We start from the raw sequence: 14,359 nt of genomic DNA, 5'->3' as shown, positions 1-14,359 counted from the left end.
TAGTACATTTCAAAGATTATCGATTTAACGGGGTATTACAGCTCTATCCCCATATTTTTCTTACTGTTTCGTTTTGCTATATTTCGGGATTGCAAGCTGTGTTGCAATCCTCGTACTGTGCTGAAATTTTTTCACATTGCGTACAATGCTCAATTTAAGTTTCGGGGTAGGGATTTCGTATTTTTGTTTTGTTTTTGTGATTTTAGGGTTGTTTTCAATACTTTTATTCAAAAATTCAAAAAAAAAGAGAGAGTCTAGTTTTATTTTTATTTTTAGTTGTCTCAAGAGTCTTCTAACCATTGTTATAAGTAAGAACTTTTACAGGAATATTATGGTCATGAGATGAGAACAAACATGTTTTGATTGATACCTTAAGTAATTGCTAATGGATTTTTAATGATTATCATGCTTGATTTGTTTTGCATTGATGGTTAAATTGGTGAAACGATTGAAATTTGATTGTGATATAAAATAGTAATATTATTCCTCAAAGTTGTAATATGAGTCCTTAAAGTTGTAGGGAGCTCTTCTAGTGAGGACCCTTAAGTTGAGGACTTGGTAATGATTTTTCAGTTTATGGTTTAAAAGACCCAATTTTCGATCATATTTTGACATCTTATCCTTTCAGTTTTTAGGTTTATATGTGTAGATCAGCCCTACAAATTTTCAGCTAAATCGGTTATCGTTAAGGTAACAAACTAGATCAAATTAATGGACGAACCAAATTTGTCAAACATGAACAGTTCAAGTTCATATAATTGGTAAATCACACCTATGAATGTCTTACCGATTTTCAATATGGCTGAAAATTTACAGAAATGATCTACTCATAAATACCTATAAACTGAACGGTTAAGATGTAGATATAAGATCGAAAAGTGGGATAAGCCGAAAAGTCCTCACCAAGTCCTCAACTTAAGGGTCCTCACTAGAAGGGCATCCTAAAGTTGTAATATGAGTATCAAAGATGTAACAACTTTTTTTAATCACTTTGAGGACTCAATTACCACTTTAAGCACATATTTTGTCACTTTAAGAACATATGAAGACTAATGTTGTACTTATAAAATTTTACAACTTTAAGGACTTATATTACAACATCGAGGACTAATATTACTACTTTAAAGACTCATTTTATAATTTTAGAACAAAGTTGATGCATCACATGTATTAACACACCCTAACCTTACTCATACAAATGAGCCGTCAACTTGGCCTTTTTTCCTACTTTTTTCTAGAGCGGTATGGCTGAATAGAGATGAAGAAATTATGAGGGGGAAGCTCCATATATAGAAAAAGGAGTCAAAATAATCAAAAAACGGTTTGGAGGGAAAATCCCAAAGCCTCTAACATATGAGGGCAAACAAGACCTTCAAGTAGATTTTTTAAGTGAAATGTCTTCTATACCCTCACTAGCATCACTATCACTGGCATAACCACCGCTTGTCCAATTGCGACGTGAGGGTAGAGTAGACATTTCAAGCGGAATTTGTTCCGAAAAGTCGAAAGAGCCCATGACAGTCGAGTATATATATCTCCTGGATCACGTCTCTGAGCTCTCTCCCCTTTCCGCTGATCTTCATTGTTGACGAGCTTCAAGATCAGAGGAACCAGCTCCGGTAAACAACTCCGACCACCACCGCCTAACGCCGCTCCAAATCCAGTCCGGCCAAAGCTTATTTCGGTAAATCTTCCATCACTCTCTCCGTCACATAACCTCGGACATTTTTTCCGTGTTCTTGCCACAATTTGTTGTTAGGGTTTGAAATTCGATTTCTAATTTCAGCGAGTTGCAGCGAGTTGATATTTCGAGTTTCTAGGATGAGTGAGACCTTCAAGATTCACGAATCTAAGAGTGCAGATTAAAAAAACTTTCCCCAATTTGACGCCGACCCAGGTTCGTCTACTTTTCTGTTTTTAGCGTTTTTAATTGTCTAGTATATGTTATCAATTAGTTACTGCTTTAGTGAGAATGGATTTGATACACTGGTTTGGTTAATTGTGTGTAAGCTATAAACATCTGCATCAAAGCGCTGTATTGATTTCAATTGTCTGGATTTGGACAATTGAATCTTTTGATTTTGAGGTCCTGCAAATACCGGAATAGACATTTGATTTTGTTTACTGCTATGGTTGTTAACCGGTCATGTAGAATTGTTTTTACGGCTTAGAGAAAGTGTGAGAGACAGTGAAATTGAAGTAAGCAGATCCTCTTACTTAATCAGTCTGTATAGTTGTAGTTGTTTGACCGTAAGACTCCGTATGCCATTATAATCTGCTTCCTCTTGATCCCATGGCTGGATTTAGTAAATAGAATTTTCATGTTGATAATCTTAGGATTTGCTGAATCGATCTTGGGGCAGGTTTGCTCTTTGGCTTTACATGGCTTATGCTTCAGCTTGTGTCATTTGCTGTTTTATGTGTCGTATGTTTTTGTTATGTGTGTTGAACTAGCTGAGGTACTTCTTGATTTTCAAGTATATACCCTTTACTGTTTTTGCTCTTTGGCTTTGCATAGCTTATGCTTCAGTTTCTGTGTCATTTGATGATCTATGCGTCTTATGTTTTTCTGTGTTTTGAACTAGCTGAGCTACTTTTTGATATTGAGGTATACATCCTTGACTGTTTTTGCTGTTTGAGATTTTCAGGGTTGCAAAATTTATTCCTACTGATCTCAAATATTTTCTGAAAAAGAGATAACTTCAAAAATATATTCTACTCTTCCGTACCTGTTCTTGAGTTGTGTAATTGAAAGCATTTCGTCACTTTCCAGACTAAGCTCAGATAAACTTCGTTCTCTGTAATATATTCACCACATTGTTAAATAAACTCACCACATTGTCTGTTAGGATTGCAACTTTTCAAAGGAATGGATGCGAATGGAAATGATAGCAGTAAGGCTCCATCATTAATTTCAAGAATAATAAAGCAGTGGAAGCGGACTGAATTTCCCTCTATTTTCTCTCTCGTTCACCTCTCCCCCAGACGTAGACCTGTACGACGTCATGGTTCTGAGGATGAGTAAGTGATTTTTTCTATCATGGTTCTGAGGATAACATATTTACTTCCTATTTCAGTAATTCTTTGATGCCTGTTGCTGTGCAAAATAAAAAGTTTAGGCTAAAGTGGGAAGTTTATTAGGCAAAGAATTGGTGGGGGTAATATCTTTCAAAAAGCTTTCAAACACAGCAAGAGAAGCGGTAGACCGAGCGGTGCTTCCCAGCACAAAGTTTCAATCAGTTTTCTTTCATGCAATCCGTATCCTGACTTAATAAGGGCCACTCCGTAGAACATAGTTTTTGACACTATAAGACAATGGATTTTTGGAAATTATTAAGATTTGCCAAAAAGGTGTTAATAACTTCTTTGGCACCTTTTGAAGATTTTAAATATGGGAAATATTTTCTAAAGGAGTTGCAAATGGATCCACGGGCTCACCAATGGCTGATGGTTCTAAAACCATTAAGCCTACGTCATAGAGTAAACTTACATGTGTAGAAATTCTTTGGCATTAGAGGATAAATCTACATATTGCAACAGTGATGTGAAGTTCAATTATCCCTATTTCTGTTTAGACTCTAATTGTGAGACTCAATTTTACTCTTTATTTATTGCACCAGAGATATGATTTTACTATTGCTCGATTTAAACTTGTCTTGTTTGTGCCTACTGCTGCATATTGTTAAATAATAAACATTCCTGCTGGAACTGATTTTTGTTCCATCTTCCATGGTTGTTTCCAGAGCACGTCGGAGACGTATATTGTGGACGGGTGGATGTGTGATCTGTTCTATTCTCATCGTGGGGGGAGTGATGTATGCCTTTGACATATCGTGGTCTCACTTTGAAGCTCCTTTTGTCAGTGATTCCCAGCTATCATCACAATCCCTAGTTACCAACAGCATGAGTGTAATCTTGCCCTCGTATGTAGTCTCCTATGCTGCAAACCGACTTTCAAACCACATTGATTCATTTTTTCTGTTACCTCCATATCCTCACAGCTTCTATCGGATGGTTATGAGCTGGTTACGATTTCTTTGGTCTCATTTTCTAGTCTTGAACCCTCGAATGAAAGCTGTTGCGTTATGTGTGGTTCACTACTTAGGTGTTGCCACAGTGAACCACTTATTTTTTCTTGGGTGGGCGGCTACAAGGTACCTCTTGAGTCTTGTGCAACTCTTTTTAGCAAACGTCATACACTATTTCTACCCTCCCCCACCGCCTCCTGCCCAAAGTGGCCACAACATCTATGGGAATGTCTCCTTTCATGGGCAAGTTACCTTTCTGTCTTCAGTCCGTGTACAGCGCAATTTAGTCTATATGATGCCAAGGTCAGATGAAAATGATTAAATGAGCCTAATGCAGGGGCAGCAGAGCAATAGAAAGGTAATTCTATATATATTTTTTTTATAGTTGCTGTGTTACATAACTATGATTCAAGATGATTATTCTTGTGTTGATAGCTGCTTTGTGAGTTTGATATCTGATAATTGCACACTGTTAGTAAGTTCTTTTTTTGCATCAATTCAGTTCCTATTTCAGAATGTATATTAATCATGGGGTTATGGTGGCATGGCAGTTATTAATCATCTATCATGATGATTCTTTATACTGTTGGATGTGGTTCAGAAAAAAAGTCCTACTGTTGATCAATTTGAGCTTTCAATTTTGGAGTCTAAGATATATTTTTACGACTTTCCTTTTCGTGACTGTTGTACATTACCTCTGAGTCATTTTTGAAAAAAGGGCATCCAAGATCCACTAATAAATTCTGAGTAATTCGTTGATTGCTCTGTACGTGGAAAAACTCCACTGATTAGGATAGCTGCTTCAGGCTTTGAGATTTGTTTTGTTTCTCTTTTCTTATCTACTATACGTGTCCTCCCTGATATCTTATGAACTTTTCTCAAACAAAGTTTTGAGCATCATTTTTGTATTGTTTAAAGCCTGTATTGTTCCACTTTTCCATTGTACTGATTCATGCTAGTTATGTTGCATTTTAACATTTGTCTGATAAAACTGTATTTGAAAACTGAAATGGTAAAATCTGAATGCAGAATTGCCGACTTGGTGTAGTTATGCCGAAGAATACACTTGAGATGAATGAACATTGAAGATTTGGTGGAGTAATGCATCAAAGGTGGAGAAGTTGAACAATGTTTCTGTTTTAACAAGTTGAAGAAGTTGATCAAACCTGCACATAACTGGTTGTTTGAAAAGATCCTATAACTGGTGTAGATTTACGTTTACCAGTAGGTTGAAGTGTGATATGCTTTTAAATATCTGTGTGACTTTAACGGTTTGATACTTACTGCTAGAGACCAGCCTGTATTAATCATGTTGGAGATGATAATGTGTTAAGTGAGATATCAAGTAAAAAGACAACAAATTTTTGAATTTCAAGATAGTGTTATGTCTCAAATTTCAAAATAAGTTAAATAAGGTCATTCATGCATCTAGGTACTACATACCAACCTATTTCGAAAATTTTAAATTTCAAGCATGTTGTTAATTTAATAGAGAGCATGTAGTTGTAAAAGTTGGAATTTGACGAGAATACACATGTTATGCTTTTAATTTAATTTACCGGTGTAACGTATTCCTTTGGCATTAAAAGTGTGAACATCACCTTATATTTCTCTAAGATTTCTACGAAACCCATTTACCATTGTGCCTATCTTGATGACGCTCAGTTTCAAAACTGGGTACTCAAGCTCTTGCCCGGTAGTCTCACTGATACCCAGACCCATTATAATACCCATAGCAATGATTTCATCATTTCGGGAAAAAAAGAAAGAAAAAAGAGCAATGATTTCATCATCTTACCCTCGTTGCCTTTACAAACTAACAACCAAATCTAAACCTTTTTCTTTTCCAAAAACTGCAATCTTGATTATGGTATGAAGAATGAGTTCTATTAAATGTGGGTGACTGGAAATTAATGGGAACCTAGCTAAAGATGGACTCTTTAGAAGGTGGGGTTACATTGAAGAGAGACAAGCTCTCTTCTTCGTTCTCACATGGTGTTGAAGTTGAAGTAATGAGACACAGACCCAGAATTTGTAGAGACAAAAAACGGGGTAGAGGAAGGAGAAGAATTGACAGAATAGTTATAAATTTGTTGCTTAATAAAAGAAAAGGGTAGTTTAGACAATTTTGAAACAAAATTGAATCAGAAATTAGAGAAAACAAATTGATTTAAGTATAATTTGGCATGATTCTGATGAAAGACACGTGTTATTATATTAAGTGGGTATGTATTAAGATGAAAAATAAAAATATAAATTTGTATATATGGATCAGTATATAATCTGATATCAATGTTGTAATAGGAATATATATAATTTTTTTATATATTAGATTATATGTACACAGAGATTTATTCTATAATACAATCATCATTCTCTTCCGCTGTACTTTTCAGTTTCTTCTTCTCCATCTTGGTCTCCCTCTTCTTCCTCAGTTCCCTTACAAAACCCTAATGATTATTGTACCAGGTGACCGAATCTGAAGATTGGGATAGCTGGGAGTCGGTTGCTGAAATTTGTAAGTAAATCTCCCACCCAATACGTTTTGCTGAGAATCTCCATGCTCTTTGACCTTATTGTTATTGTGAAGAGTAGTCGTAGCTGTGTAGTAACCCCTAATTGATTGATCTATAGATCTCAAAGTGATTTGATTCTGATTTAATTTCCGTTCATCTGAAGTTACCTATACTACGCGGGCGGTTGTTGAAGAGCATGGAGAGGCGATTCTATTACCAGTCCAGCTTCGCGTTACAGTGGAACCCAATTGGTACATACATCAAAGGAAGCAATGCTCTGCTCAAATATGTGTTCTTCAGGCTAACTCGTCCCTTTCGTCGTCTGTTTGACCCACGCAGTGCCAACATGATCCACATCCATTTACAGCGCTTTGACCGATCCGCAACCCGTCTCTCCATCCATTCCCCAATCAAACTTGTTGGAAAACCCAACTTCGTGAGCGAAAGGCGCTTCATGGTCCCTATCTCAGATGCCATAGCAAGAAGGGATGTGTATTCCGAGATCATTGCCGGTTATGTTTTCACCCTCGGCTTCCCAGATTATGTATGCGGGCAAGTTATTCGACAGATATATCAAGTTATGTATGACGTTATTGAAGTGGGTGATGACTACGGGTTGCCTATCACTGTGATAATAACAGAAGTCGCTGTTAAAGTATTGGGCAAGTCTGTGGCTCCTCCAACTAAATCAACTTATCGCCTCCTTCTTAACAGAGTGAGACCTGATAGTTTGGAATCCACCGTTACACAGGAGTCGTGTTTTGGTTGTCGTGAGAGGCTTGATCACGTTTATGATGCAGAAGAAGGGATTACACGCTTGCCTGCTTGCTTGCATGTACTTCATGTAGATTGCCTTGTTCAGCTTTTGCAGGTGAATCGTAAGCTTGTGTGTCCCATCTGTAGTCACCCACTGCCTTTTCTTGGTGAGCCATTAAAACCCTTGGAGGAACTGGATTGGCCTTTGTTGCTCATGCTGGCTGCAACCGGTATAGTAACTGTTATGGTTCTTTGCAAACTCTTGAGGCGTCGACCCTAGGAACAAAAACAAATGTTGGATTTTTTAGAATTGCCTTGTTTCCTAAGGGGGAGTCTTTCCCCTTGTTTTGGACAGATGAAATTATGATAAACATTACTGATTACAATGCTCAATCTAGCCAATGGGTTTCCGTTGGCTGCTATCCTTTTTTTAATTTCCAGTTTACTTTTGAGCTACTCAGCTATTCTAAAAAATCATTTTTGTCTTCCAGTTTAGGTGGTAGAACTTTGTTTAAATGATATCGTGTGCAGAACAATGCAGATGATGCTAGTCCAAATTAAATTTTCCCTGCTAAAGATGCTTTGCATTAGGCTGCTCGTAAACATATGATGAGGTTGCCTTTCTGCGCCAACTCTTCATGTCTTATGCATATCATTCTTTTCATGTAATCTCACAACAAAATGGTTTGTGTTATTAGTGATTTGAGAATGCATTATATTTTCAGCATATCGGCCTTGCAAGATTTTTCACTTTCATTTTTTACATTCTTATATCATGTGACTCTATTCAAATTTGATAGCTGAATTTTAATCAAGCAGATCATTTTATTTCTTGTCTTTGTTCAGTGTGTTGCCTTTTGTTAACAGTCTTGTACCTAGTTGCTTTGTAGGTTGGGCCATTGAGTTTACTATTTGAATTTATGATCCTCTATTTTAACTTCGGGACTTGCCTATATTGCCTAGTTTTTGGGGGCTTGTATATTATTTTGTAGGTTGGGTTAGTTATTCCATTGGGTTTACAATTTGTTTTGCTTGTAGGATGAGTAGCTCCCTTATTAGAATAGGCTTTGTTTTTGAGGATGTAATGTTTAAGTTTTTAAAGAATTTTCTTGTTTTAGTTCAAGGACGTTCTTAATTGTGTGTATGTGTATTTTATGTAAACTTACTATATACGACGGGGACCCATATATCATGAAGCTTGGTATAAATATGATGATTGAAGTCGGTATGGTATAATCAGGCTGAGAAACTACAAGTAAATTTATTGTACTGAAATTATGTGATTCGGTATCTATTAACTGAAACATGAAGGGGTTACTTTCTGTTTGGGTGTCTGTTTGGGGTAATTTGGAACAGGGAGTTGAATGTTGTAAATGGCTATCATTAGATGCTAGATATGGCTAAATTTGATGAAGTACTTTTTGTTGGCAGGTTACCTTCAATTCTTAGACGATGTCCGATATCAACTAGTTGTTCATACCTTGAATCCTGGATTCTTGATAAGCTACAAGTGCAGATGTTGTCAGCAGCAGTTGGAGTTGTTCTTGTAGATGCAGAATGGACTACTAAAGTTCAGATAAAATCTTTATTCAACTTAAGATTAAGCTTGATGATGGAAATAAGGGGAGTTTTTGTTTTTGAGTCAGTCATGAGTCAATTCCTTTGGTGAGTGGAGTTGTCCGATTTGGAGTTTTGCAGGGGGATGGTGGTTTGAAACTTGATGAGGATTGAGGAAGTGGTTTCAAGTTGGGACAGGTTGAGGAGAGGAAAACAAGTGATTTTCATTGAAAAAAGGGTAGAGTTCCAAGAATGAGTTGGATATATATTTTGTATAAGTTCCCTTGTAATTCAAGGTTGTTTTGTTATGAAATTCTTTAGAAGTCTCAGAGCTTTGAACATTTTGTGCCTTTGTACATGCCTCGATTGTCCATTGTTGACCATGTATATTCTCTAATTATGTATTTCATCGTATATTTATGTATTTTCCCTGATATCGTTTGGGATTCAAAAATCATCAACACACAAAGATCATTCAGCCAAGTACTATGTTATTCAAACACTATCTCAAACATCTATACTAAACTGAGTTGGGTTGGTCATCCAGTTGCTTCTACCGAGCATATTGGCAACCGAGAAGTTTTAATTGCACAAGCCAAGGCTCGGAGAGCTGGTTTTTAAGCTGCAGTTATCAAAAACAGCAGATGGCATCAAAGCGCCTACAGATACTCGGAGGATCAAAACTGTAGCATCTGGTGGGAATCTAATTTTCAAGCACATTATAACGCTGACCTTGGCCAGACTATTCCTACTGCTGCTTCTATAGACATAGACCACAGCATATAAGTGAGAAAACCAGCCACGATATTTCATGAAAGCATGTCTAAGATTTACACACCATAGCTATGCATTAATACCATAACAAAGCACAAAAAGGCATATTTGCATAAACAACCTTGTAATTCTACAGCCGAAACAAGCATCACAGTCGCATACTGGATATGTTGGAGGAGATGACTACCTTGGGTTCACAGGTACAACATCAAGTCACATACCAGATCTTTTTCAAGAAATTACTGACCTACCAGATTAAAACAAAGCATAAGGAACACTAACTACAGTTATCAGGCTTGGAGCACTTGACAGTGTACAATCCAACACCACAGACTAGTTCTCCATGCCATATGTATACTTGATGATAAATCTGATATTATCACACTCACACTCCGCCTCTCTCCATTTCTTCTGTAGATATGCAGTGAAGATCAGGAAATCCAGACATGAACATGAATAATGGCTGAATCAAAAGCAACACTTAAACACATAGTTAAAATAATTAATGTACAGATGACCATATTAACCAGCTAGACCTGTAGTTTCTACTACTGTATTACTATCTTGAGAAAGGATAGAAAGGTTTGTGATAAATAACATACACTATCCTCATCTACTCAATCACAGAGTTGTTTAAAAATGAACAGAAAAATTCAAATGCAAGGGCAATGGTAAAATAAATAAACATAGAGAGGCGGCTATGCGAGATGCGCAAGTATCAACATTGTCAAGCTCGCTTCAATAATCTGCAAATAAGTGCAGCAGTTACCATACCCGCAGCAGACATCATGAGCAGCATAGGCCAACGCGGCTCAGCTTCCAAGTATTCTAGTGATGCATCCACATCCGCAACAGGCATAAAGTGTCGACACAAGGGGCACACCTCACACCTCCCCAGCCAACGGACAATGCAATCTCTGTGATAAAGGTGCGAGCAAGGCAAGCGAATAATCATCTGCTCATCATTATATTTCCCTCCAAAGTGATCAAGGTCCTCCCTACAAATAGCACAAAGTGTATGTCTATCCTCCAGACTATCGACTCTCAATTCAACCAAACCCTCAATATATGACATAATTGCATAGCTTGATAGTTGCAGAGTCATATACACTACCCTGGCAATAATGGGCACCCCAGGGAGAGCCTGCTCGATCACCCCAAATATTCTTCCAATAATATCGTACTGCTCATCTTCCGGGACGTTTAGGCTATCAAGATAGCCTGCAAGGATGCGTGTATACTCATCCCTTTTGGATAATACCTGGAAATCAGACACAGGGATCTGAAATCGTCTTTCATCCATCCAATTTGGTAAACCATAAAGGGGGACTCCATCGCTGGAGATGGTTAGTGTTTGGTGGTAGAGTTTTAATCTGATGGGAACAAAGTCGAGGCCAGATGGATCAACCCAACGACGACAGGTATGAATTAGGTTGAAGAGCCGAAGATTGATGGGCGCAAATGGTGCTCTGATCCAACGTCTCTTACCGGGTGCGGCAACCCCATAGAATTGCCCCGCATCGCAACAATAGTATTGTTCCTCCTCTACCATGTCCATTGTTGTTTACCCGAGTTTAACAGCAGAAATCAAATTCAAGACAAATTATGGATGAATCGGAAGAAAGGTTAATTCTCTGACAAGATCCTCTTCAACGAAGAAATCAGGCAAGCAAGTAAAAGAGGGTGAGAGAGTTACTTACAAGTCCAATTGCTGTTCTCCGAGTTTGGGGAAAAATCTACGATGGAAGACTATTGATGGAACACGAATCTATGCAGATATGTGTATGTTGTATTATGTAACGGGCTTAGCCCAAACCGTAAGAGCCCATTTAGTCTATATAGGTAGGTAGTTATCATAGAAAATTATTCTCCTTGATTATAACATAGAACTCCATCTTTATAAGTTTGTAATCTATCTAAATCAGTATGGATGAATGAATGTTCTTTAGTTTATTTCCTTATATTTCCCTTTATTTCATAGTTTTCCTTTTATGAATGGATTCTGATCCTAACAACTAATAGGCTATTTATTTAGAATGAGAAGATTTCATTAAAGGGAGAAGCCCAAACCCAATACAACAAGGACTAAAGTGGGAGACCTCCATCTAAGGGGGTGTGTTTAGTGCAAAATTTTTCTATGCACCATGTGTAAATACACTGAGCAATCCTAGCCATTCATTACAACTCACATATAAGGACCACCATGTATATGTAGACATGTAAATGGACCGAATCTGGAGCGGATCGACCTAGATCCGGATCCGAAATAGAAATTTTGGATTCGGATCCGACCAGTTACCCGCCGGATCTTTCATAGCTATATCCAAATTTGGATCCAGCGGGTTAACGGATATCCGACCCGTTAATCCGATCCGTTTATAATAATAAATATTTTCAAATTTTAAATAATAATTTATTAATTTTATCATAAATTTTCATAAAACACTAATGAAATATTATAACAAAATAAATGTTTACATTAAAAATTGAATTACATGGCCAAAATACTCTTTAACAATAAACTAATATATTCAAAATACCAGACCTCCAATGTATTTAGCAAATAGCATAAAAAGAACATACGCATCAGTAACATTCAACTTCATCAAATGATCATACTTTAGAAGCAATTTTTTTGTTTAGGTTATCCAAATAATTATTATATTATTTAATATTTTTCAATAGTATTATATTTATAAAAATATTATTTAATTATTTTAAAATGGATCCAGGTCCTTAACAAATCAACGAGTTTAATTTTCGATCCAAACTCGTTTAAACACCACGGATCCGGAGTAGGTCCGGATTAAGATTCGGTCCATTTACAGATCCGCTCCGGATCAAGATCCGGTCCATTTACAGGTCTATGTATATGGATTATGTTTTTGATCATCCATGTATGTGTAGATACACGCCGTATACTGAAAATACTATAGTGTTTGGTGTAGCTATGCTTTAAAGAAAAACTTGTTTGTATTTTTTTTCGAGAATAAGTGGCAGAGTGTATGGTAATTAAACTGGCTTTTTATAAGTGTTGTCAGTTGTAAATGCAGTGGCAAAGTGTTTGGTGAACTCAACACTAGATTGTGCTTTATGTTTGTAGAATGACCAATCACAGATTTATCGAAGTTTATTTTCTGCCCTGCCAAAGCTTCATCTAATGTTGAATCAGTCTCAAGCCAAAGGTAAGTCCAACTATGAGTCCAAACATTCTCATAAGCATCTTTGCATCAACTGCATTAGGAAATTCTACACGGCTGGCAAAAGCTCCCCAAAAACTCTCTCATGATTGCAAAAAACACCACCAAACCCTGCTATACTTGGCGTGTGAAAAGAACCATCAGAATTTATTTCAAACGAATTTACAGGTGGAGGCTGTCATTTACCAATTTAAACGAGGTAGCACAAATCTTTAAGAAGAGAGTAGGATATTAAAAAAGGCAGCAAACTAGCAGAGTAAGAGCATCTCCAACAGCTTCTCCAAAATTTCTCTAAAATGGGGAAGCAAAAGCTAAAATCTCCAAAAAAAAATTATGCTCAAAATCTAACAACTTCTCCATTTTAGAGATTTAGGCATTTAATACAACAATAAAATATACTATATCATTATTAATTATAACAAAAGACCATTATATATTTTATTGTAACAATAAAATACCCAATAAAATATTCTATTGTTGTCTTGAATTCGTTGGAGCACGTGAAAAATTTAATTTTAGGGAAGGAAGGCTTTGCTGCAAATTTGGGAAACGAAAGCTTCTCTTTCTTCTCCATCCCTATCTTAGGGAATGAGATGGGGAAACTGTTGGACCTAAAAACAACTTTATATTCTTTAAAATTGAGAAATTCAAAAAAATAGAAAAACTGTTGGATATACTTAGCAAGGCTTAAAGTGAAGTGGACTACCTCAACCACTTGCCATTCCATATCAATACGGAAAGAAAAATAAATCATTTCCTTATCAACGACCACCTGCAGCTTCTAGACAAAAATAAAGGAGCAGTTGTCTTTTAGCTTGTTTGTCTTATTTTCATGTATTAAAAATAGTGGGACTTGGCTTCTCTGCTTGGACCAAGCATTGCTTGGATCTGCTTGGGCTTTACTGCTATGTTGACACGTCATCTATGAGAGATCCAAAGGCTAAAATTCATACCTTAAAAAATGCACACTTCCATGTACAACACCAACTCGCCCTCTCCTCACATCCCATCTCGTTCTTGTCTTCTTATTTAAACAAGTTTCAGAACCCATATTGAATTTTCAGAACATCAGTCCAACACAAAATTGAGATAGACTTTATCAAGAAAAAAGGGCAATTGAAATCAAATGAATTCTTCTATCAAGTTAAAGAAAAAATTAAGAATTGAAAAACCTTAACAAAATTAGACCGGATAACTCGTATTTGCAGTAAGAACAAGATTATGAATTAAAGGATGGAATCTTGATTGATTCAATTCGTAGTAACCATGGTAGCCATTGATGAATGACTGAAATAGAAGGTTTTCTTTTTCGATCCGGCAATGGATCTTCGACGCCGCGGTAGCCCACACACAGCCATATATATGATCTCTTCGAGAGGAACGAAAAATGTAGAGTTATAATTTGGATGGTGATGGATAGATGAAGTCCGCTGGAGTGTAGCCAATCTTGCTAATTTTTTACATACTGGTACAGTCCTCTCATTCTTGGCTAAATAAGGGACTTTCAATATCCATGATTTTAATTTGT

General features: G+C 36.7%; 2 protein-coding genes across 2 annotated transcripts; one reads left to right on the top strand and one right to left on the bottom strand.

Annotated features, from left to right (window-relative positions):
- The first annotated feature begins 6,493 nt into the window (after positions 1 to 6,493).
- Positions 6,494 to 9,281, top strand: LOC101301684. The gene is made up of 4 exons (XM_004300334.1): positions 6,494 to 6,546; positions 6,708 to 6,795; positions 6,884 to 7,530; positions 8,732 to 9,281. The coding sequence occupies exons 3-4, from the start codon at positions 6,891 to 6,893 to the stop codon at positions 8,848 to 8,850; spliced, it is 759 nt and encodes a 252-aa protein (XP_004300382.1). The 5' UTR covers positions 6,494 to 6,546; positions 6,708 to 6,795; positions 6,884 to 6,890; the 3' UTR covers positions 8,851 to 9,281.
- Positions 9,282 to 9,721: 440 nt separating this feature from the next.
- Positions 9,722 to 11,333, bottom strand: LOC101301395. Its single transcript, XM_004300333.1, has 2 exons — positions 10,406 to 11,333; positions 9,722 to 10,042 (listed from the first exon to the last, which is right to left on the bottom strand). Exons 1-2 carry the CDS (start codon positions 11,187 to 11,189, stop codon positions 10,017 to 10,019), a joined length of 810 nt encoding a protein of 269 aa, XP_004300381.1. The 5' UTR covers positions 11,190 to 11,333; the 3' UTR covers positions 9,722 to 10,016.
- Between the last annotated feature and the right edge of the window lie 3,026 nt (positions 11,334 to 14,359).

Source organism: Fragaria vesca, linkage group LG5, assembly GCF_000184155.1.
Source record: "Fragaria vesca subsp. vesca linkage group LG5, FraVesHawaii_1.0, whole genome shotgun sequence".
In the NCBI taxonomy this organism is placed as follows: domain Eukaryota; kingdom Viridiplantae; phylum Streptophyta; class Magnoliopsida; order Rosales; family Rosaceae; genus Fragaria; species Fragaria vesca.
This window is presented reverse-complemented; position numbering and strand designations above follow the sequence as displayed.